The 24,572-nt window shown below is 44.6% G+C and overlaps 2 protein-coding genes and 1 non-coding gene across 3 annotated transcripts; 2 read left to right on the top strand and 1 right to left on the bottom strand.

Annotated features, from left to right (window-relative positions):
* Positions 1-772: 772 nt before the first annotated feature.
* LOC149364481 (protein phosphatase PTC7 homolog) lies at positions 773-11,027 on the bottom strand. The gene is made up of 6 exons (XM_089574444.1): positions 10,576-11,027; positions 10,063-10,242; positions 8,580-8,778; positions 5,773-5,896; positions 4,188-4,317; positions 773-1,099 (listed from the first exon to the last, which is right to left on the bottom strand). Exons 1-6 carry the CDS (start codon positions 10,817-10,819, stop codon positions 984-986), a joined length of 993 nt encoding a protein of 330 aa, XP_089430570.1. The 5' UTR covers positions 10,820-11,027; the 3' UTR covers positions 773-983.
* TRNAN-GUU (transfer RNA asparagine (anticodon GUU)) lies at positions 8,035-8,108 on the top strand. The gene has a single exon. It is a non-coding gene; the product is annotated as a tRNA-Asn (tRNA).
* Positions 11,028-11,237: 210 nt separating the features above from the next.
* Positions 11,238-23,806, top strand: LOC149364480 (malectin). The gene is made up of 4 exons (XM_089574445.1): positions 11,238-11,830; positions 15,231-15,410; positions 19,714-19,771; positions 22,591-23,806. Exons 1-4 carry the CDS (start codon positions 11,480-11,482, stop codon positions 22,827-22,829), a joined length of 828 nt encoding a protein of 275 aa, XP_089430571.1. The 5' UTR covers positions 11,238-11,479; the 3' UTR covers positions 22,830-23,806.
* Positions 23,807-24,572: the final 766 nt, after the last annotated feature.

Below are 24,572 nucleotides of genomic sequence, written 5' to 3'. Positions count from 1 at the left end.
ATTCGTGCAGCCAATCGAGCTGCGTCAGCCCAACGCTTTCAATGCGCTCTGAATGAGGGCTTGTCTCTGCTTTTCCCGAGAGGCCGTGCCGATTATTTTTGCAGTTTCCCACACTTAAAACTACACACTACTGCAAGCATTTTTCAGGTACAACATTTCAAGAGGCATGGAGCTGATATTAAATGTGCCAATTTCTTTATTAAAATTCTCAAACAAGAACTTGCACAGGCCATGCAGATATAAATTGGAAATGTACAGAAGAGCTGCCAAGCTACCCCTTCAAAGCAAAGCATTCCTGTTTTGCATCATTCAACTGCCTTGGTTGCAACCAACTTATGCCACATACCGTGGTTTTACACTACTGATGCTAATATGTTTCTCCATAAACCTGGCAAAATGGATGACAGAGTTTTGTTTTATAGCTTCTGAAGACCAGGAAGAGAGGTGAGTAGAGAGCAAAACTGTTTATAGGATAGGTGGTTAGAAGGAACAGTTTAAAGAAACGTGCCTCGCATGCTCTTCTGTTCACTTTACCATTTTTTAGGAATTTAATAATGTGTGCATGAAATGGCAAACAATATTGAGACAAGGTCCCGACATACTGCGACAGTGTTTGGGATCGCACCATACTTCGTAAATGCAACAATCAAAACAAAACTATGGCTACATTAAAGGCTTGGCAAACAAGGGTTCACTACATGTACACACTTACTGCACCCAAGCCACTCATGCACACACAAACATACACGCATAAAAAGACGAGCAGACTGAGCACAGGTCCTAAATCAGCATTTTTATTTACTTTCTTATTCAAATTGAAACTTATTTACATATCTGGCCGCAAAAGTGGCGACACACCAGTAGCTCTTGTCTAGGCTAAGTTCTTGACTGCAGTCACCACAGGCACAACCACTTCCTCTCTACCAGGGTTGACTTTTGACGCCGCACTGTCCACAATTCAAGAACAACGAGTGCAGGAAGAATTATCCATGGTCAAGTGACGTGTTGCGTGCTACGTTAGTCTTCAACGTCTCCCTGCTGTGGCCTTGCTTGGAAGTCACAGATGCTAAAAGAATTGTTATGTCATCTGGTTTTCCCCCTACGTGAAAAAGAGAAAAACAGATCACACAAAAAATAAGAGCGTTTTCTCACATTTTGTACAGCACCCAAAATCACGAAAGCCAACTTTATTCCATATCCCATGAAAGGGTAGTAACACAAAAATGCACTCCATCTACACGTTGAATTGCACAGCTACAGACAGCATGAAAAACCTGAAAGGCAGCAATTTTAACAGCCTTTCCTAGCACTTCTACTAAACCCTGCATATCAATTTGAAGAGGACAACTGAACCTGAATGCAGCTCTACACAATTTGGGTATGACCACGCATGGGCCCAAAACAGGCTTTTTTTTTTTTTAATGCTTCCAACTAAGTCCTATCAAGCAGCTACTACAGAACCTTTCATATCTGGCTGGAGGATTGTGAAAATTTTGCACCTGTATAAAGCACAAAAAGTAGCATATTAGTATGGTCTATTTTGCTTGAGAACTAATTCAACATCAGCAATTGCCAAACTGAAGAAACCGCAGTCAACTGAGACTCCCATTTCTAAAAAAAATGGAGCCAAGCAATGAATTTGATCGTCGGCATCATTTGGCGGCATCAACCTAACCACTACTCCATCCGCCTAAATGGGTGCTCTGTTTCGGTTGTTTATTAAGGCGAAAACCTTTAATGCCTCATACTGTCATTAGCAGACGCGTCGGCAGCCGTGTCGACCGACGCATCCGCAGGAGTGTCGACAGACGAGTCGGCAGATTCGTCCGCCTTTCGGCGTCACTGCTTAAAAGGCTCAAAGTTCCAGCATGAATAAAGGCGCATCTAGTGAATGCATGGGCTTCATAAATAAAATAAAAGGAGTAAAATGAAGAAAATGGAAAAATTAGAAAATAAACAAAAATAAAATAAGATGTGAAAATTAAAATAAAAAACAAAATTAAGAAAAAGAGCAAAAAATAAATAAAAAATATGAAAAATAAAAAAAGTAAATAGAAACAAACAGTGGCCAGGAAACGCTTTCGCCTTGCAGCACTTTAGAGAGCCAAAGTGCCCCCTGAATTTTTTCCGTGGCATGTTGCACTGCCTGGCTTATTTGCCACCTGGCTTACTCCTCTACAAATGGGAGTCACAGTTGACAACAGTTTCTCAATGATTCCAGACAATCCAGGCAAGCACCTAAACTACTTCCTAAAGCAAATAGACCATAATGCACTACTCTAGTGCACAATATTTCAACACGAGTAAGTCAGCAGTTTGTACAGAGAAATTTTTGAAAGACAGAAGACCTAGTAAGAAAGCTGTTGATTATGCCCGTAATCATAACCATAAGCGTGTGGAACTAGAGGTCAAGGAAGGGAGCAAGAATGCAAGGCAAAGTGGCACTAATAGTAAACAGCAGCAGAAAGAAATGCAGCGCATCCTGCAGCCTGCACGGAGGTGGTGTGAGAAGTGGTGTCAACTATTTGTGGCACCACCAGGCCAAAATGCAAAAGTACAGCATGTGGCTTCTGGGAAATGCAATGCATGCGGCTGATTTGCCATTAGCCCATTAACCCCCGAGTGTACATCAGCGCGTTGACTGCCCTTCCTCACGACACCCCAAAAGTTAGAATCTCTCGTGCTGCATTACAAAAAATTAGCTGGTTAGGATTTAGAACAGTTCAATTCAGTTTATTACCACAAAGACACCCTCCCACATCTGTGGGGGTGTTATATTAGGGGCAAACATAAATGAAAAAAAATTACATTAAATTTTCTCATCCGTACCCATACAGTAGCCAAAATTTTCAGACTTGCACATTATTAATCAATCAAATAATCATTAATTTTATTTCCTTAGAAAAGGAGGAGTACGGGACTAAAAGCTCGAACAGCTTGACGTCCCGACCCCTTGTTAGTTGGCATGACAGCAGGGTGACGGCCAGTCTTACACAAAAATGAAAGAAAAAATATCACAAAGCAACGGGTAATACAGAATGAAACAAGGCGGCAATCAATCGGAGAAGCAACAAAAGGTAATACAGATAAATCAACACACATAAGCAACAGTGGTGAACAAAATTAGGCGAATAGGAAGGCATGGTTTAATCTTGCAAATGAAGAAGTTGACAAAAATGTTTAATGCGACAGTTTCGGTTTCTGGAGGGATCAAAATTTTGTCGGTCTAGTAAGTTTAACAGCGAAGGTAATGTATAAGATAGAGATTGTTCATCATAGGAGGTTCTCGGGGTGTGTACAAACCACATTTCTTTATGTCGGGTCTGATGAATATTTGTGTTTTTTTGGAGTTTTGCCAGATGAATTATGTAATCAATGCCAAACTTTACAAAACCTTTGTAGCACAACATCAACCTGTAATTATAAAAACAAAACACAGGAAGAATTTCATATTTTGGAAAAAGTGGTTTTGTGGAGTATGTATAATGGACATCAGCTATGTAACGTACAGCTCTTTTTTGTAGCAAATGTAGTTTCTGCATGTTTGTCACGCCAGTTGTGCCCCACACCATGATGCAATACTGCATGACAGATACCACCAGTGCATTGTACAACATTAATACGGACTTTACTGAGGAACTGCAATGCAGCACATAGGAACATTATGACCGATATTTAGGACTCTGTAGAAGCCAAAAATTTGATTTCGATGCTATACACCGGCGGCACGAATGCGGCCGACTGCGTGCTTTCATGGATGATTGATGAATGGATGGAAGGACTGGCGGGCAGACGAACGATATAAAATTTCGACTCTCACAAAAAAAAATCTCTCAAAACCTTTTTTCCACGTATGCGTAATGAACCCTCTTCCTAAATTGATGTCAACTTTCCTGGAAGAAAAGTAGGTTCACTACACGAGTAACTATGATAACTATACCTACAAGTATAGAGGAATACAGGGGGGGTGTTCTTTTGGTGTTTTTTTTTTTTGCCGGTCCAGATATAATGATAATCGATTATAATGATTAGATTTTCCAGTTTTCTCAACATCGTCATAAGTGGATTGCACTGCACAATGGCAGGCGCTAAAAGGCTGCCTGAGGAATCAAGGTTGTCCAAAAACAAAAAACCGGCCACAACTCCTGAGGACGGCACAGTGCATGGAAAGAGACACCTGTGCTCACCAATAGTGTCAATGCCGTTGTCCCGTGCCCGTAGGGAGAACGGAGACAGGTGGGCTTCGTCAAATGCAAGCCGCCTGGCCTGCAGTGCCAGAGAGTTTACCGTCTGCTGAATGCTGTCTAAGCTCGTGTCCTGGAGGATGGAAAAGAATAAAGAGAGAAAAAAAAAGGCGAACACACGTGTGAGGTGCAACTCTGCAAGCCTGTCGTTGCAAAACAATTTGCGACAGCAGTACAGCAAGACCTACACTCTTCCACGTAAAAGAAAAGAGGGAAGGTAAACCTGTTACACCTTTTCCAAGCCACAGCAGACTTCAACCATTCTATACTGTTGTTAATAGAGGCTATTTATTAATAAAAATAACAATGGAAGGAAAAAGATGTAGCTAGCCACGGCACATCGAAACCTGAAGCACCTGAGCTGCGGGTAGCGGGAATAAAAAGGACAGGGAGAGGGAAAGGAATGGAGGAGACATAGGAAAAAAGGATAAGGGTAAGGCAGCAATATACAGAATTCCGTTTTTATGTGCGGGAATTAAAAAAATTCCTGTGAGCAAACTACTGGCCTAATCGAGAGCAAACTTCGCTCACGGGGTAGCATATTATGGTCTACGTTATTTGAGATGTAATTAAACGTCGGTACTTGCCTGCATTTCCTGAAATTAAGAAGAAACTGCTGTCAACTGCGAGTAAAGCTGTCGCAGACGAGAGCTATACGCGAGCCGAGCAGCTGGTTTGACAGGGCGCGCCATCTGCCGGAAGACGAGGCAAACGACGTCCCGGCTCGTCTGCTCGTCGAATGTCGCCTTCCGGCAGATGGCGCGCCCTGTCAAACCAGCTGCTCGGCTCGCGTATAGCTCTCGTCTGCGACAGCTTTACTCGCAGTTGACAGCAGTTTTTTCTTAATTTCAGGAAATGCAGGCAAGTACCGACGTTTAATTACATCTCAAATAACGTAGACCATAATATGCTACCCCGTGAGCGAAGTTTGCTCTCGATTAGGCCAGTAGTTTGCTCACAGGAATTTTTTAAATTCCCGCACATAAAAACGGAATTCTCTGTACACTATGTACAAATACAGAATATAGAAATAAATTCTATACTGGCAAATTTTATTTTCTGTGCAAGTGGTATTTTAGGTCTTCAAGAACTTCTGCATGTGTGTTTTATTCTTAGTATGATCACAAAGAATGTCATCACATAAACAGGCACAACATGTAAACGAAAACCAGATTCATCCACTATATATTTTTGACACCGTGAAACAGCACCACTACAACTGGCAACGCAGCCAGGCTTTGCAGCATGTGGCACTGGCCACCCAAATTTGGCTTTCTAATATTATGCACAATTGTTATATACCTACGATTCGCACATGAATTTCTTATTAACCCACCTGTCAAGTTATTTCTGCTATACTGACCTCTAACATTATTTGGAACCTTTCCTAGTGTTACTTCTGTGCTCCACTGACGGCGAGGTTTTAAGCTCGAAGATTAACTTTGATTTTCTCTTCGCAAATTCACTTATGAAGCCTGTCAAGCACCACCATGAAGCATTTCATACTTCAGAGAAGCCCCTGACATACCCGAAGTTGTGCGAGCTCATTGACTATCATATTCTCGGGCAAGTTGTCGAAGAGGCCATCAGTCGCCATCAAGATCAGGTCCCCTTCTTGGACGGGAAAGGAAGATGTCTCTGCTGACTCAGGGCTGCACAAACAAGAACAAGAGGTCCATTAATCCAATGCCTTTACAGAGCTTCAAACACAAGTTGTTTACAAGATAATGTAAAAGTGAACTTTTTCAGTTGAATAAGTACAGAAAAAATATGTTAAACATATCACAATCTTTATGTTTTTCTGTACACAGCATGCCATTTCATTCTCAAGGACACTGCTTCACAGACATGAACACCAGACAAGCACTCCATTTCAGATTAGCATTGCAATTGCTATCATAACCATGGCCCAGAATTAAGTCTCAAAGATGTTTTAATGCAAGAAAAGAGCAGGCAACCGCCCTGCACTAGTACAATGGCTAACGCACACTTGTTACTTAAAGGTGCACTGAAGAGGAATCCGAACTTGTCTTTTTGCCGCGGGAACTCGATCTACACGTTCCGAGCTTTCTTAGAAACTGCGATTTACTGCCCTGTGTGGCCGATTTCCCCAATTAAATCGAATTAACGTCCGGCTCCCGCCTTTTTTTTAAAATTCTGCCTCGTACGGTGGGCGGAGTCGACCAACGCGTGGAGTGCCTTTCACCCAGTCCCGTGGCGGCTTGCCGCTCTGCCATCGGCGGAGTAATACGTAGTAGTCCGTAGTAGCAAATAGTCCGCGCATATTTTTATTTCTTCGGGCTTTTTTTGCGGCTATATTATCTGCGAATGAAACTATTTATTCATGAAAACCTAAAAAACAAAATAAAGCGAAAGCAAAGCCTCCACAGGACTGGGTGAAAGGCGCCCCACGCGTTGGTCGACTCCGCCCACCTTACGAGGCAGAATTTAAAAAAAAAAAGGCGGGAGCCGGACGTTGATTCGTTTTAATTGGGGAAATCGCCCACACAGGGCAATAAGTCACTGTTTCTAAGAATGCTAGGAACGTGTGGATCGAGTTCCCGCGGCAAAAAGACATGTTCAGAATCCTATTCAGTGCACCTTTAACGTAACTGCTGTGCAAGTCAAGGCTGCACAAGTGAACACGACAAGCTTAAAGTGCTTTCAAGAATTCCTTGAGCAGTAGAAATTAATTGGTGTGCTTTGCACCAAAAATGAGATACTTATAGTCAGTTACAACTCAAGAATGCAGTGGTGAATGCCAGTGGTGAAGAAACGGAAGGAGAAGGGTCTTCGTCCCCCGTGGGAGTGGGTTGTTGGTTGTTTGGGCTAGGGGTGCCGAGGGGGGAAGGCTCCTGTCCCTTTCCTGCCTAACCTCTACTGCAGAGAAAGAACTGAATGACGCCACTGGCTGGATGGGCCTTCTCTGAGGGGCATTCGCCGCTGCATTCTTGAGTTGTAACTTACTACAGAGTTTAGAGCAAGTGTCTTCATTTTACTTGTTTGGCGTTCCTCTATGTGAGGCAACCGCACAAAAAATAGCTAAAGCAAAACCTCCCCTAGAATGCAACAATTAACACAAAAGAAACAAACAAGCCATGATGTGAGCCAAGCCCATTCAGGTGTATGTAGAGTACCGTAAAAACCCGCGCATAATAGGTTTTTTTTTTTTTTCCAGATTTTACCATGCCAAATTTACACCTCATATTGTATGCAGATCCTAACAATTTTTGGCCATAATCTGCAGTTCCGGTTTAGTTATTATTGAGCAAGGGGAGGTGCTATCCATTGGTGGCATAGTTTGGTAGTTTGGATTCAGACGTTATTTCACTACACTGACCTGACCTCATGGTGACCAGGGCCATGGAGGAAGGAAAGAATTCGGGAAAGGCCAGATCTGCACCTGCCAGATATTTGGCACCTGCGCTACACGTGTTGTGTTTGGCATGGCAGCATACACAAATATTCTGAGGATGACCAACTTCCGCGACTTCCGGAATGTCTTTGAGCTGACTACCTTTCCGTACTCGCATCATATGGGGATTAAAACTTTTTTCTGTTTTTGCTATCCCCAAATCATACCTTGTACTATATGCAGGGTTTTACGATAAGTGTATAGCAGTCGGAACAGGAGCATAAGAATGGTGAAAAAATTTAGTTGGACAGAATACTTTCCTTGGTCAAATGTTTAAGGGAATCCCCCAAGGTGGAGTAGATTTGTAATAAGAGAGTAATTACTTATTGACGCCAACCCAAGCGCAGCCATATGGCTACAAAGGAAAGCATGCCGTCCCGGTTAGCTCAATTGGTAGAGCGACTGCTCCGTTGAAGCGGTGGTCCCGGGTTCGAACCCCGGACCAGGACGAATTTTTCTTTAACTGCGAATTTTCTGAGAAAGCTGTATAGCTTTCCTTTGTAGCCGTATGGCAGCGCTTGGGTGGAGGTCAATGAGTAATTACTCCCTTATTACAATACTTTCACCACAAGGTTGCTGGGTGCGCCTACACAAATAGCAGAACAGTCATCCGGATGTTCTTTTCGAAACGGTCAAACATGTGCATTTCAGCAAACCACAAATGCTTCCTCATTGCTGCCGTCAGCAACACCAGCACTCTCGTTACTGTAACAGCGCGTTGGATACGCACCTACCTACAGATTCTAAAGTGACTTTGTACCCAGTGCAAAATTAAAATAGACACAGTGGAATGCACCGAACACGCTGGCTGTGATGGGGAAGTGCACACACAAGTATCGTAGCGCGTTCCAAGTGCCCTTTCCAGCAGTGAGCCAATGTGTTTGAAAATGACCTGTTGTATAGCAAAAAGAGTCAAGTACCTGTCGCTGAGGACGAACTGACTGACACCTGGAGGAGGCAGACAGAGCTGGAAGGGAGTGTTGAAGTAGTGCTGCTGCTCCTGAGACCGGTGCACCACTTGGCCCCGTCGCACGACCAGGAACCCGCTGTCCCCCAGGTTGGCCGAGTACAGGATGCGCTCCACGCAGTTCAGAACTAGGACACACGCCGTGCTGCTCCCTGTGTAAGCAAGTAACGCAAAAGGAAGTGAGCAAGAGGATAAAAATGGAAGAAACTCAAGGATACAGCACTTGGAAAACATTTGTTTTTGTCCGACCAAGGGTCGACCATCTAATAACTCTGTGGGGGTGTTATTTTGCACAGAACAAAATTAACTGACGAACGAGTCAGTATGGTCCACAATTTGCAACATAATGCAGGTCAATCTTGTTCCTCTCTATCAGGTTTCGATAATTACTTTTTTCATTGTACACACAGTTCAAGGCTGCTCTAATTGATCCTTGCAATTGAGTTGATCATTGCAAACCTCTACTGACTGAGATGGCTGTTGAGTTAATTGGGTCACTGGAATTGACCTTATGACACCAGCAGGTCCAGACTGCAGCTGCCCTTGTGACTGTGGCATTAGATGTATGCCTCACTGCATTTTTTCGATCCACTTTCTCATACATTCTACTTGTAGGCACTTGCCATTCATGATGCTGAAACAATCCAGCTAACAGCTGTCCTCAGTCGAGTGTAGAAGAAGGGACATAGTGAACAGTGAATCAAGCTAACCTTCGCGCACACCTAACATTTCAGTGGAAGCATTTCTAGACAACATGAACATGAACCGTAAAACAGGGTACACTGATAAGGTCAATGTCTTATTCGTGGTAAGAACAGTATTCTGTTTGATCTTAAACATTTAGCAGGCATCATTCGCTAGTTGCAAGCTCGGTAGCATGGATTTTTAGTGACATATACAATATGTTCTGTGCAGTAAGATTCTTGGAAATAGTTGTCTCAAAGAACAAGTGTCGACATTCATGCTCTGCCACCAGTGCATACTCAACGAAACTTGCCAGCTGTATCCTGTGCAAACTTCTGACTCACAAAACTATAAATTCTACATATTTCTCCAGAAACCTTGTAACATGCTTCGATGTGCATAAAAGAGACAGTCATATGAACACCTCGAATGCCAACATAGACTTGAAGATGATTAAAAAAAAATTCCATACATTCCCAATATGCCTCCTCCTCCACACTGAACTGTTACATACATCTCAGAATTCCCGTAAGGTCTAAAAGTAAACGATAATCTGTCAACCGCGCAGATAAGAAAGCTGCACTTAAATTTTAACCAGCTCTGGAGGCAAAACAAACGGTCAAGCGCAGCACTCATTCAAACAGCTAAACTGACTGGGACAAACGGATGGAGGTGCATCGCGTGTTCCCAGATAACGCAGGACGTTGTCGTCAGCAGGCCTGCGCACACACACAGGCACACGCGCAGCTCACCAATAATGTGCTTCTTGTTCTCCAAGAGCTCGTAGTAGCTGGACGCGATGATGCTCGCCGGCGAGTTTGGCTTGAATCTACCGGAGTGGACGACGCGCTCGCAGTTGCGCATCAACGCCGTCGAAAAGAGTGACGGGTCTACGCCGTACGTCCGCCATCCACCGACACCATCCGCAACACCTGCGGCGGAGATATCACAAGAAAAAAGCAACCATACCTACATTCAGAGAACAGCGAAAAGATCACGTGCGCAGCCCCGATCTGCGCGCCTGACCACCCGCATTTGCATTGCATTGCATTCAACTCCGCCAAGCTCGCTGACAGCGCTGAATGACGTTCACCTTGTTGCGTGACATTGCGCTGACGGATCCTTTGACGCCAGAAGGGAGAGAGTTTAAGGAGTATTCCTAGTAAACACGGATACCACCAGTTCCCTTTACAAGACGGCCACACTATTAGAAGAAACCAACTTCCAGAGACCAGAGAGAAAGTTTTTAGGCTTAAAACGCTCACCTAGGACGTCGAAGGACTTGTACTTCGCTGCGAAGCAGGCATCGTCTCCGAACTGGCCCCTGCCGAGACCTATGGAGAAGCGGTTCCTTTCCTTGGGAAAGCCGCAAGTGACCGTCTGAAGCCTGAGATCGCCTTTGGCCCAGGCGTACTTCGCGTCGGAGCTTGTGGTGCATGTCGAATAGCTAAAAACACTGTTCGCTAGGGCACGCGTGAGGATACGTCCATACATCAACACCGACTGCATGGCAGTGTGCGTGTTTACGGCAAGTGCTTGCGGCTTACATGTTCCAGGGACAGGTTGCAGCTGACGTTTTCAGCAGGCAATTTTCATGGATGTTTACCGACGAGGCGGGCAAAAACGATTCGCGATTATTAAACCATGCTGCAACGAGAGAACCAGCGCCTCTGGCGACCTTCACTTTGGCGATCACACACGGTCAGCAGACGCGAAACCGACGCGCGCCAAACCAGGCGTCTCTGCAATCGGTAGCCGTAAAATAAAACAGTAGCTTGCGGAATAAATTTTTAAGTGTAGTATTTTTTTGGCAATTTTAAAGCTAGTTAGAGTATAACTGTGGTCATTAAAAGTGGATTTTTTTTTTGCCGTTTATTCGCATACGAATCTATAACTACAGGAATTCGTAGCTTTCCGCCACCGGCGGCGCAGCGATCCTTTCGCGTGGATTTCTGTTCGGTGGCCGCTTGCCTGTAGACGCAATGTTCTCGGTGTGTCCGCGCTTGCTAGCTAAATCGTGCGTAGTAAGCAGACTAGCTCATGCCTGAAACGTGTAGAAAGTCGTCCTTGGACGGATATAGTCTTCTAATCTCTTAGACAAATCTTAGCTTTCGTTCTTGGCATTATTTATTGCTCCCGGCGACCAGCTCCTCACTTGCCGTCGTAGGGATGCAGCGCTTCGTAGCATCACTTTTTCTGCTCTGCGTTCTGCTCTCGTTTTGCGATCCTGCCCTCTGCTTGGGCGAAGTCATCTACGCGATCAATGCCGGTGGCGAGGAACATGTGGACCTCCACGGCATCAGGTACAAGCGGGATCCTCTGTTCGGAAAAGTCGGCACGGCGTCCGATTACGGCAAGCTTCTAGTCATTGGCCGGGCGCACAAGAACGACCACATCTTGTACCAGACGGAGCGTTACCACACCGCCACATTTGGCTACGAAATCCCAGTCAACAAGGACGGTGACTACGTCCTGGTGCTCAAGTTCTGCGAGGTCTACTTCGATTCACCGGGTCGGAAGGTAAGCATCGCAGGGGCACGGTTTGCGTGGCGTTCCACTGCTAGTCACGCGTTTACAATGCATGCGGCTGCAGTTTAGATCGCCTGCTTTCGTAGCACTTCGGGCTGTTTAACGAGCGCTAATTCCATTATTTCTTCACTGCATTATCCGCCACTTGCTTTCCGTTGTGAGTGCGTTCGATCTCCCAACTCGCCGCGCGAGCAGTCTGCAGGCGCTCGCGAGAGGAGCCGGAACCTGCGGCGAGCCATCTGCTGCTCTTCTACAGCGCACACATTGTAGACTTCCGCTTTTGTTTTGTGTTGACTTCTTGCCCTCTTTGTCGTTACCTTGAGGAAACTGTGCTCTCGTTTTTCTGCTTTTTTTTTTTTTTTTTTTTCACGCGCGTCTTCCGACTTGCACGTCGCACCGGTAGATAGGTGGGAATCCCACTCAGAACACATCCGTGCTTGATTTCGCGCATGTTTCGATGTGCCAACGAGGCATGCTTACGCTCCTAGTTTTACACGTTTGCAGTCCGTGTAGAATGTCTGCATTCATCATCGCTTGACATTTTAACGGCGCGCTGCCTTATCGACCTCGCGACATTTTCCCTGCTTTCTGTTTGCCTCCTTCCTTTAGTTTGATTCTTTATATTTTATTTTAGCGCGCCTACCGCGCGACGCCAGTCAATCTTGTTGAGCCTGTGCACTTTAGACTTGAAGCTGCATTTGCTTTTAAAATTTCTGATCAATATGGACATTAACTTGTGCTGTGGCTACTCTCAGCATGCAGGCAATGTACTAATTCGCAAAGCTAATTCGCAGTGATGTTAGCATAATCGTTATGGCCTGGGGCACCGGTGGATCACATCGCTTATCCAGGCTTTGTGGCTGCGAATATTAAGATCTTTCCATTGGTGCAACAGTTTTACCTTTACAGATAATTAACGCAATGAGAACTTCTTTTATCCTATTCCATAAGGTGTTGGCAGCCTCTAGGAAAGGCCAAGTAGCTCCTACCGACCACATTCCCATGAGACTTCAGCACTCATCCAGCGTCACATGTGTTGGTATGGGTGAAATTGGTGTTATACGTTATTTTTTTTCTGAAACACCATGTCGATGTGGTCACCTCGATTTGTAACGCGGCACATGGTAAACATTTGTAAATAAGTGCAAGGCATCGGCACTTCCTGAATATATTTGGGGCCACCAGACCAAGAGCCTAAACAAACCAAAAATACAAGCATCTTTACGGCACTTCTCAACTCTCTCACCTTTCAATAAATTGTCTCTTGCAGCCCGTAAAGAATTTCATGTGATCGAAATTATCCAGAGCCCTCCATTACAGCGTCCTTCATAGCTCGAGTCGCTTTAGGAGGTTAAACCCAATAAAACCAAAACCGAACCAACCAAACATCACCATAGCCAGACCGAGCTGCAGAATCAATTTTTTACTTTGAAGAAAAAGTTGGATGGAATTGTCTTCTTTGTCCCTTTAAAGACCAGCAACCTGTCACTTTCCACTAGTAACTTTTAAAATTTCACTGTTTTGCTTCTAGGCACAATGTCACAATGTCAGTATTTTTCCTCGAGTAACTTACACCCGTCTTGTACAGCTAAGATGACGGTGGGAAATTTAATTTCTATTTTACCAACAGTCTCTCTTTCTTAGCCATTTCTCTGCAACATAGTTTGTTTACTCCTGTTATGTTTAAGGTATAACAGTCCTGGCTAGTTATGAAACAGTGAGCGCAGGCACGCAGGGATGACTAGACAGATAAGGAATAACACGACAGACCGCTTATGGAAGGCCAGTCTGTCTGTCTACAGTACCTGCATTTCTGCCTTTGTTTTCTTTTTCTTTTTTTTGTATTAGTCTGGTGCACTATTTCTTAAATATGAGCAGTTCGACTGGTCCCAATTCTGACACTGTTTTCTACCGTTGTGTGTTGCTCAGAGTTTGCCAAAGCTGCTAATAATTTTCTCGTTGCTCTTTGCCACTGTCTTTCCGTTAAATGTAATCTGTGTGGCAAGTGTTAAAGCTGCTGCTTTTGCAAGCTGTGAGGGACACCATAGAGGTAGGCTCCATATTAGCGTCGACCACCAGGAGTATTTTGGTGTGCACTGAATTTTGCATTTCACTTCTGTCAAAATGCAGCTGCCACGGCCAGGGTTGCCGCGACCTTGTGTTTAGTAGCAATGTATGATAGCCACTGAGCCACCATGGTGGAAAACTTTTTGGTTGAATATAACTCGGGAACAAACTGGCAAGTGTTCCTCAAAGCAGGCCTCCGACTAAAGGCACCACCTTATTGTCACGATTCCGTGGTCAGTCACCTTGTACTGTCCGGGACAAAAGCCTCCAGGACATGCAAAAAGCAGTCGAGCTACACAGGTGCCACTTCTTCCAGCTACCACCTCATGTTTACTACGCATAAGACCGTAGACCATGTGAGCACATCTTTATCCTTCTGAAGCGTGGGCTGAAGCTATTCGCTTCGGTTGTTGCTTGCTCGTCTTGGAGAGTTCTGTTCCTGATTGTATCTGCTAGCCACCTGGTTATGTTTTCAAGTGCACAGTGATTAAGAGACATCAGAAGAACAGGTTGACACGATTGGAAGCCTTCCTTTGAGGGGGGCTTCTTTCTTGAGTTCTACGTGACTTTAGTGGTGTAATAAACTCCACAGACGGTTCCACACGCTGTCCAAGTGCAGTGGCTAGAAAGTTGCCTGTTTTTTATACAAAAGGGCTGAAATGCTACTTGAAAAGAAGTTGTATTTCATTTATTTTTCTTTTTATATGTCGTGTTTCATCATTTTCAGAAGTCCTCAACATTTGCTCGTTGTTTCTTCATCACCTTCTGGGTTGCATGACCAAAAGCTCCGGAAAAGACTTGTGTGCTTTGCTCTGCAAAGAAATGTTTTCTGGAAAGCCTTTGCGCACACAAAAAAATTGCAGAATGGTGCAAAAAAAAAAAGAAGGAATGTTCTAGAATATCTCCAGGCCACATGACGAGAAAGCTTTCTATTGTAAAAGACCGACATAATCTGTTCATGAGGCAGTACCATACAAAGCAGTAAAAGTGATAAGAATGCTGCTATCACTACTGCACTTTTGAAGCAGTATCAGGAATCGTGCCCTTAATGCGGCCGTAAAGGTTGCTCAATATGAAGATGGTGCCGCAAAGTCTACCACGGCAACTAAGTGGGCCCCCTAATTTACATTTGATTTTTTCTCGTTTGCTGAGGATCTTGTGAAGGGAGATTTCAGTGTCGTCGTGTTTCCGTGCTAAACTTTTTGAAAGAAAAAAAAAGCGGTCTGGACTGAACTTTACTCAGCATTCAGAACTTTCTTTTGCTCTGTGTTTTGTTTGCTTCCGGACATTCTTGCTAATAAAGAAAGAAAAATTGCCCATGCAGGTGTTTGACGTCGTCTTGAATGGGCAGCACACGGTGGTGGCTGACCTGGACATCCATGCCAGGGTTGGACGGGGAGTTGCTCACGACGAGCACATTGCATTCAGCATCAAGGGCAACAAGTTGCGCATCAACGGTGAAGAGTCCACCCATGACGGAAAGATCAAGGTTGAATTCATCAAGGTAGATGAATAAGCCTGGATTCCCTAGCTCAACACTTGCTCAATTTCTTGCTTTGTGTCAGTGCAATCACTACCGTATTTTCCGGTGTATAAGACGCACCTGCCATATATGCAAGCTGTCACTGAAAAAGTTCGTATATAAGACGCACCCGTGTATAAGACGCACCCCAGTTTACCCAGTTAGGCTATTGAGGCTTAACTAAACACGCTTGCGCGACTATCGCGAAATGCACCGTACCTGTGAGCAATTCTTAAGCAACGCTAAGTGATCGAAAAAGGCAACACTCAAGCCGTACCCGTCCACGTTTTAGCAAAAAAGAAAGAAAAACTATACAGCTCCCCATATGTCCATAACAACATTTTATTTCTGCTTGAAACCTTCGAAGTCTTCATCTTCAGATGCGCTATCAAAAGGTTCACCCATTTCTGGAAGCAACTCGGCTGAAACATGCACTACGTGCACGGAGCAAAAAAAGTTGGAAAAGAGACTAAAAAAGAACGCCGGCTTGTCTTGACAATGGCGAGAAGCGCGATTGTCACCATCTTTTGGCGCTTCTCATTACTTTTGCTTGGGGCCTCCGAAACAGCTGCGCGCTTGTGATCCCGGAAGTCGTCATCCCCGCCGTTTCATGATAAAGATCACCTAGAATGTCGCGCACGGCGGTCCCGGTATTGAAGTATTAACCGTGTTACAACCGCGTTATTGGTAGTGATATTTTTTAGGTGAAAAAAGCTTGAGCATGAACCAGAGTAATCGATGAACTCAGAAAAAAAAGATGAAAAATTCGCATATAAGACGCACCCTTGTATAGGACGCACCAGCAAGATTTTCAAAAGAAAAGCCGCGTCTTATACACCGGAAAATACGGTACATTAAGTCAGCTGGCAGTCCCAAGAATTTCAATATGAAATGCACAATGTGTTTCAGCTGTGATTTGTGTCTTCAACACAGTGCATAAACCTCAGTTGGCCTAATGTAATGTAAGCCATGAGATGTGTAGGTGCTCATGAACAAAGTAGGAAAACCTTGAACTGTGTTTCTACCAGGACTGACTATGCTGCTGCTGTTACTTCTTACTCAGGGTAGTACTGGGAAGTGAACTCCTCTAGAAACAACAGAATAAACATACACAGCATTGTGAGTGGCGTGGTGTATGGGAAGAAGCAAGTCCAAACAACTCTGACTTATCTGCATTCCTTAGTGTGTAAAAGAGTTACCAAAAAACAGTGCTGAATCACTGCGGAAAATGGAAGCAGAACACTCTATTTTGTTCTACTGCATAGTGTGATTGTGCAATGGGAAGCAGTGTTATGGATCAGTGTTTGATTGTTGCTTTTCTGTTGCCTTCTTTCTTGCTGTGCATTAGTTAATAGTGCAGCTAATCCTTTGACGACGTGTCGATCATGATAGAAACAGTACTAATGCCATGTAAGGTTATCAGATCCTGACAGCATCATCTAATCTCATATTTCAACATATTTTTGAGACGTAGTTTCGATGTTACCGGCCAGGGGCACAAATAGGTGTGTGGCAAGGTGACGTACTGCAAAATCTGACTTCCTTACAGCTGATAAAACAATACAGACATCATCAGGGGCACGCCGAAACAGGGCGAGGGATGGTTGGTTGGGGGGGGGGGGGGGGTGTCAAGGCCTTCCCATGTTTTTTTTGTGGAGAAGCTCAGAACCCCACCCCTTCTTCTCCGTTTGGTTCTGGCGTCCCTTGTTTTCTCCGTGTGCACCAGGGTGTGAACAATTGAGTTTAAGACATCTTGCAAATTTCAAGTTTTCTGTTGGGATTAAAAGCAGTGATTTTAAATTTCTCCATTAATTTAGAGAAAAGTTACACTGCAACCAGCTGAGTGCCAGATGTTTAGTACCTTTTGCCAGCATTTTCGTGGCCTGGACATTACATGATTAAAGGTGCATCCACACTTTCAATCAAAGAGCGAGTGAACAGTGCTGCTGTTCACATTATCGTAGCAAGCGTGGCATGCAGGTTGGCTTTCCCAAATGGCCTGATTTAGAACAAGAGTTGTCGATCTTAACTGTTGCTGGCAATGAAAAGCCAGATGTAGAACAAACTTCCTATCACTTCTGAGGCACCGTTGATTGGCTTAGCGGTTTGCAACTCGGGGTTTCAAGGCTGCAAAAATTAAGCAGGGCACAACTGTCCTTCGACTGTTGGTTTTTTAGCAAAATGTTTGCACAACCTCCACAACTCACTGGTGTGAATGCATCCTTAGACCAGAACGGCATATTGTTTACAGCAGCAGGAGCCTTAGTAAGTCGGCACAGAAACCAGGCACTGTGTTCTATTGCATGTTGAATTTTGCATAATATTTTAACTTTTTCTTTGGGTGACATGATGTGAAACTAATACTGTAGAGCCCTGCTATAGTAAACTCGGATATATTAAATGCTCGGATATAGTAAATGCTCGAATATAGTAAAGTGAAACTGCAGGCCCATTTCGCCTTCCATAGACAACTGTGCATTTATAGTAAGGATTTCTTTTCAAGAAACGGCTATAGTCATGGGCATCTGGACGTGGCGGCGTACTTCCCGCGGAATGGTGACATCGCGGCACTTGCGTAGGCGAAGATCGTGAGGCCAACGTTAGGAAGAAAACGGATATCGAAGAGGATAAAATGGCGCTTTTTTTTTTTCTTTAAGAGGCTTCACCGCCAAGCTCAAGAGCGCGATGAGAAGCCAACTTTTTGAAGGCCATGGGGCCGTGAGGCAAAGCGCGCGGCGCGCATGAAAAAAAAAAAAAGTAAATCTGGCTATGAACATAGAAAGAAGGCGGAGCGGTTCGCTGAGCAAGGAAAGGTAGTAAAAGTGCAGTGATGAGTATTAAAAAAAAAGAACAAGGGGAACATTTTGAGGTGGCTTCACCACCAAGCTCAAGAGCGCGAGGAGAAGCCAGCTTTTTAAAGGCCTATGGGCCGCGAGGCAAATTACGCGGCGCGCGCGGGAATAAAGTAAAGCTGGCTGTGAACTTCGAAAGAAGGCGGAGCGGTTCGCTGAGGAAGGAAAGCTAGTAAAAGTGCAGTGATGAGTATAGAAGAGAACAAGGCGAACATTTTGAGGTGGCTTCACCACTAAGGTTGAGAGTGCGAGGAGAAGCCAACTTTTTAAATGCTTTGGGGCCGCGAGGCAAAGTACGCGGAGCGCGCGCAGAAGATAATAAAGTAAAGCGGGCTGTGAACATAGAAAGAAGGCGGAGCGGTTCGCTGAGGAAGGAAAGCTAGTAAAAGTGCAGTGATGAGTAGAGAAGGGAAGAACAAGGCGAACATTCGCAGCACGACAGCATCGACACTGCATATATAAAGGGTCAATAAGAGCAGGATGGAAGCTATTTCTGAGTGTAGTAGCCAGAGAGCATCCTCAGAGCCATGCCATCACCAATAACTGATAGAGTAAAGACTTTTGCTGGTCTGTATGGCTTTGCTATAGAGGGGGTCTACTGTAGTGAACTTTGGAAGATTGCAGTAAAAGGTATGAACTTTCATGCTGTGTCTGTGACATATTTGTGATTTCGGCTCGATGGCAGTGCTTCAAGGTGTGTTAAAGGTGCACTGAAGAGGAATCTGAACTCGTCTTTTTGCCGCGAGAACTCAACCTACATGTTCTTAGAAAGTTCGATTTATTTCCCTGTTCGGCCGATTTCCCTAATTAAATCGGATTAACGTCCAGCTCCCGCCTTTCTTTTTTATTTCCCTGCATACGGTGGGAGGAGTCGACACACGCATGGAGTACCTTTCGCTTTTATTTGTTTCTTTTAGGTTTTCAGGAATAAATCAGTCTAGTCAGAGACTACATAGCTGCAAATTAGGCCCACGGAAGTAAAAATACGCGTGGACTCTTTGCTTTCGCCGATAACTACGTATCGCTCCGCCGATGGCAGAGCGGCAAGCCGCGGAGGGAGTGGTTGAAAAGTTGGTCGACTGCTCCCACTGCTTGTGGGGAATTAAAAAAAAAAGGCAGGAAACCGACGTAAATCTGACTTAAATTAGGGAAATCGGCCGCATAGGGCAATATTTCAAAGCTTCTAAGAACGCTCGGAACGTGTAGATCGAGTTAAGCAGTAAAAATACGAGTTCAGATTACTCTTCATCGCATATTTAAATCAATTTGTCTGCTGAACAGTCTGGCCTAAGTAGTAGGAGTTAATAGCAGAGTTAATATTAGGAAATTTGGAGCTTAGGCTTTGTTAATTATATCAATTTATAGTACACACAAACTCTACTTTAATTTTGCTTACGTTTGTTGCTACATGTCATGCCTGCTTCATTTTACAGGGCTACCGGGACAACCCAAAGATAAATGCCATCTATGTGATGAGGGGAACTCTGGATGGTGAGTTTTATTCTGGGCACTCTAATTTTTTTTTTTTTTTTTTGCTTAGCCTTGTTTGCATGCATCCATATTTGTTATACTTGTCTTGCAACCATCATCATATTTGCCTGGCTATCAAAAACAAAAGAATGCTCAGTTACTGATCTTGAGTCTGATTGAAAACGTAATTTATGCCAATTTTTTTTAATCCCAACTCTGACTGTGCGGCTTGAGTTGGATCGGCCATACATGATGTCTCAGCATTGAATTAAAAACTATCACTTTCATAGGTTGTTATACTGATTTTATTTGTAGAAGTAGACACAGTACTTTGTCAAAATGTTGTGAAGACACAGCTCTCTTGTGACTAAAAATCGTGGAAAATTCAAAAGAAAGATACAGTTCGCATGTGCTGAGCTTTTCAGGATTGCCGTTTGCCAGAAGGCCTAGCTCTGGTTGTCGGGTCCAAAATCATTACCAGCCATCGTCTTGCAACATTTCAGTTAATGCTCTAGAATTCAATTTCCCGAGCACAGGATTGTTGCTGTATCCATTTCTGCATTTCCATGCAGTGCGACACTTGCAAAACATATTTTTCTTTCTTTTTCGTGGAGTTAACAAGACCCAGCATCACTTAATGAGCATTGCCACCTCATATGATCGCTTTTTAAGAACATTTTGTAGTCATTTGCAGTCAGTGTGCAGTCTGTTTTGCATTTTGGCTTGTTTATTTTAACTGTCACGTGGGTTTTTAAGTATGGGGGCATCCGGTTGTGTCATTTTCGTAATTGTTTTGTTTTCATGCATGTACTAGTTTGAGCACCTGGTGGCACAAAGCGAGTGCTTTTATTTGGTCGTCAAGAACAAAAACATTGACAGGCGATCATACGATCTGGTGTGACGAATCTGCGTTAGCGATGTTGGTTTTACTTTTTTCTTCTACGATGGTTGCCTCCCATTGTGACTTAGTCGATTTTTTTTTTTTTCCCGTTTCACTGGTGGTGTTTGGTGGGTGACAGGAGTTGGGTGGAGGCCTTTGAGAATGCGGAGGTGGGTGTGGGTGGCGGGTGCAGGCCCATGGGTTGGAGATTCATTTTTACGGATGGGTGCCTGGAGTTTGACCCACTGGAGGGTTCTTCTGGAGATTGGAGACAGCGGGTTTTACAGCAAATGAGGACTATGCTGCTAATGCTGTAACACAACCCACACGACGATTATGCGTGTGTAACACGAATGTTTGAGGGTTAGCTATGGTGTGAAAGCAAAGAATTTTCATGTTATTCTGGTCTAAACTCGGGGACTTTGGAACTTTTTTTTTAAGGGGGAGGGTGCAAAACTTTGAGATCTCTATTTTTTTATGATTGTTTTTAATATTTTTATTTCTTTTGTGTATAATGCATATAAAGCTCACACTGACATGGGCAGCTTTATAAACATACATATGCGAGAAGTGCATTAAAAAAAAAATCAGTGCAGTCTGTTTCAGTTCTGCCAATTGTGCTCATGAACAGCGATCAGCCAGTCAGTGACTTCTGTTTAGAACTTATTGGTTAGGTTACTGAAACGAAGACCTTTAAAGGTGCACTGAAGAGGATTCTGAACTTGTCTTTTTGCCACGGGAACTCGATCTACACGTTCCTAGCATTCTTAGAAAGTGCGACTTATTGCCCTCTGTGGCCGATTTTCCTAATTAAATCGAATTAACGTCCGGCTCCCGCCTTTATTTTTTTAATTCTCCGCGTACGGTGGGCGGAGTATACCAACGCGTGAAGTGCCTTTCAGTCAGCTCCATGGAGGCTTTGCTTTTGCTTTATTTTGTTTTCTAGGTTTCCATGAATAAATAGTTTCATTAGCAGATAATATAGCCGCAAAATAAGCCCGCAGAAATAAAAATACCCGCGGACTATTTGCTACTACGGACTACTACGTATTACTCCGCCGATGGCAGAGCGTCAAGGCGCCACGGGACTGGGTGAAAGGCGCTCCACGCGTTGGTCGACTCCGCCCATCGTACGCGGGAGAATTAAAAAAAAAAGGCGGGAGCCGGACGTTAATTCGATTTCATTACGGAAATCGGCCACACAGGGCAATAAATCGACGTTTCTAAGAAAGCTCGGAACGTGTAGATCGAGTTCCCGCGGCAAAAAGACAAGTTCAGATTCCTCTTCAGTGCACCTTTAAGACTGGCCACATGAAGTTAACTCAGCCACACGGCTTTACTTTACTAACATCCAACTTTACTTTACTAACATCCAACAGTTGGAAACTGCAGGGGGGGGGGGGGGGGGGGGGGACTGTCGCTGAGCAGACTTTCCTCCAATTCTGTAACACGTATTGCCTTTCACGCAGCCTCGCTGCCTTTCTTATCATATATACAGTGCCGCAACAGGCCACAGCAGTGGCCTGGTTCACTGCCAAGTTCACCGAGCGAGACACTGCTGCTGCCAGTGGGGCAAGTGGTGCGACGTGTCACACTGCATGCCGTACCGCCAGCCCACTCCCCTAATCCAGTCCGGCAATCACAGTGTGAACGCCGTACTTCCTCTCCACTGACCTCACCCCTCGATTGTGCTTGGAGGCTGTGGTGTCTCTCTCGCCGCCCATTGTTATCCACCCTCCCTCTCATCTCCCCTCGAAGTGGAGAGATGGATTTTGCTCTCTCCACTCAGCCACCTGCCAACCAAGGCAGGTGCACTGCTGACGCCAACATTGCAAAACTGTGGAATGAGCTGAGAAGAGCTAACGCTTTAAAAAGTTATGCAATTGTGGTCAAGGTGGTCATTACTTGGAAGGTATTACCATCCATTGTGCTGTTTTTTTTTCTTGTTTTTGTTTTGCAGACGTGCCTGAGATGCCCCCATTGGAAGAACTTGATGACGAGGATGAGGAAGAGGAGGAGGATGCACCTGCAAGTCATGGTTCTGGCGACTCAGCTCAAGGATCTCAGCATCAGCCGCGGCGGCCCTCCGGGCCTCGCAGCCCAAACCCGTACACAGGAGACGATAGCAGCGCCCTCTTGCCCATCTTTGTTGCCATCGGAGCCTTCATTCCGCTGTTGTTCTGCCTCTGCAAACTCTGAGCACTGTCCGCATGGTTTGGATTTTGGTGCCGCAGCCCCAAGAAAGGAAAGAGGAATGGGTGCTGCTCGGGTGTGAGGGGAGTGGGATGCGCAGAGCATTGTAGGTTCATTTGGACTGCAGTCGAAGCTTATGTTTGGTTCCTCTGAAGACGCCAACTTCTATGAGGCGCTGCCCTCTGTGTGCACTGAATGAACGCACTGGCTTAGACATAGGGGCCACCAGCTTTTGCTGCAGTCCAAGGAACTTTGAAGAAACTGCAGTCGTCTCATGTGCGTCGGCGAAAACGATGGCGAGCACGCAGGCTCTGTGCTTACTGCATTTCATTTTGAAGTCCAGACATTCGGGGGCTTGACCCTTTTGGGAAGGTGGACATTGAAAAAGACTCTCTTGGTCCACAGTTTGTCGTCTACATCATGCAGCATGAAGTGGAACTTCATAATTTCGTGCTTCATTCCACTGATCATGTGAAACAGAGTGGCGCTGGTGGAAACTTGACAGGCCCTGTCCTGGGGCATGGTTAGTCTGCATTTGTAATACAGGCCATTTTGTTCTGATTGTGGCTGATGGCACAAGTTGCAAGTAGTCCTACCGGTCTTTTGTGTTGGTTGTTAATAATTGGATTCAAAATCAAGTAGAAAATAAGCATAATTTAATAGTTCTGTTGCTCTGTGGCCAGTGCTTTGCATGAAGATTTTTGCCTTATTTTTTTTTCTTGCAAGATGATGACAGCGCATAATGGTAGGTCAAATGCTGTACTGAGTGAGTGCTGCTTTTTGTACATTTTCTTCAATATTTCTGCTCTGTCGATTATATCGTACGGGTGTGCGTCTAGTGCAGTGAATGTATTTGCATTCACTACAGTGCATTGGGGCATTTCTTCACAGCAGATCATTTTCGTGGCATTGACTGTAGCATGTTGAGTACACTTGCATTGCTTCCAGGTAGTTCTGACATTGGATTGCGTTTGACGAGATAAAAGGTCAAGTTGCAGCTGCAGAAACAAGAGAAGCTGTGTGTCTCAGTAGCTTGTCTTGCCTGGCAAAGGTGGCCACTTAGCATGTGCAGAGAACTAAACTGTGTACATACTAGATATGTATAAAAGTTATTACGCACAAATAGAGCAAAGGCTCATGGTTTTAGCATGTACCTTCAGGGGAGTGGCACAAAAATTTCAACACAAAAGTCTTCGTGTAGCTGTCTTCAGGCCATGAAACATTCCGAGCGCAGTGTGCTTTCCAATTCTGCACCTGCGGTGGAGAGGGCAGAAGTTGTGCTTGTTTGAGGAACTTATGCTTTGTGCCAAAAGGCAAAACTTGCGAAAGGCTAACATTTTGATTCAGGCCAAGCATTTTGTTGCGAGAGTTGGTATGGCCCACATTTTGCCTTCGCCATTTGATTGCTGTGCGTGATACAATTCGACATGACAGGCTTATTATGAAACACAGGCCAGAGAATCACTTTTGCAACGAAAAGGAAAATGCAGACATTACTCTAGAAATTTCAGGCGACATTGAAAGTTACCCCTCTGTTACCTCGTTGTTGTTGGTTTTTTCTTGTTTCTTGGTGGGGGGACTTTTGGAGAAAGGAAGTGAAAGGGCTTGTTTTCATTGTTGCCAGTTTTCTGCTAGTGTTTTTCTTGGTGTGCTTTTGAAGGGGGCTCTTATGGGTTGTTTTCTCTTTCTACATACAGCAGTTTTGCTTTTGTTAATAGGATTTTCACTTCACTGTGACATTTAATTGGC

The sequence above is a fragment of the Amblyomma mixtum genome, chromosome 2 (genome assembly GCF_055824585.1).
Source record: "Amblyomma mixtum isolate Tamu chromosome 2, ASM5582458v1, whole genome shotgun sequence".
Taxonomy (NCBI): domain Eukaryota; kingdom Metazoa; phylum Arthropoda; class Arachnida; order Ixodida; family Ixodidae; genus Amblyomma; species Amblyomma mixtum.
This window is presented reverse-complemented; position numbering and strand designations above follow the sequence as displayed.

Bases quoted from the DNA above. Each gene is read 5' to 3' on its own strand.
- LOC149364481 (XM_089574444.1), bottom strand. From the start codon at position 10,819: ATGCAGTCGGTGTTGATGTATGGACGTATCCTCACGCGTGCCCTAGCG. The intron at 5,897-8,579 runs GTACTTGACTCT...TTGTTTGTGCAG, and splicing joins CAGTTCGTCCTCAGCGACAG to CCCTGAGTCAGCAGAGACAT. The intron at 1,100-4,187 runs GTGAGCACAGGT...TTTTTCACGTAG, and splicing joins CAACGGCATTGACACTATTG to GGGGAAAACCAGATGACATA.
- LOC149364480 (XM_089574445.1), top strand. From the start codon at position 11,480: ATGCAGCGCTTCGTAGCATCACTTTTTCTGCTCTGCGTTCTGCTCTCG. The intron at 15,411-19,713 runs GTAGATGAATAA...TTCATTTTACAG, and splicing joins TCAAGGTTGAATTCATCAAG to GGCTACCGGGACAACCCAAA. The intron at 19,772-22,590 runs GTGAGTTTTATT...TTTGTTTTGCAG, and splicing joins GATGAGGGGAACTCTGGATG to ACGTGCCTGAGATGCCCCCA.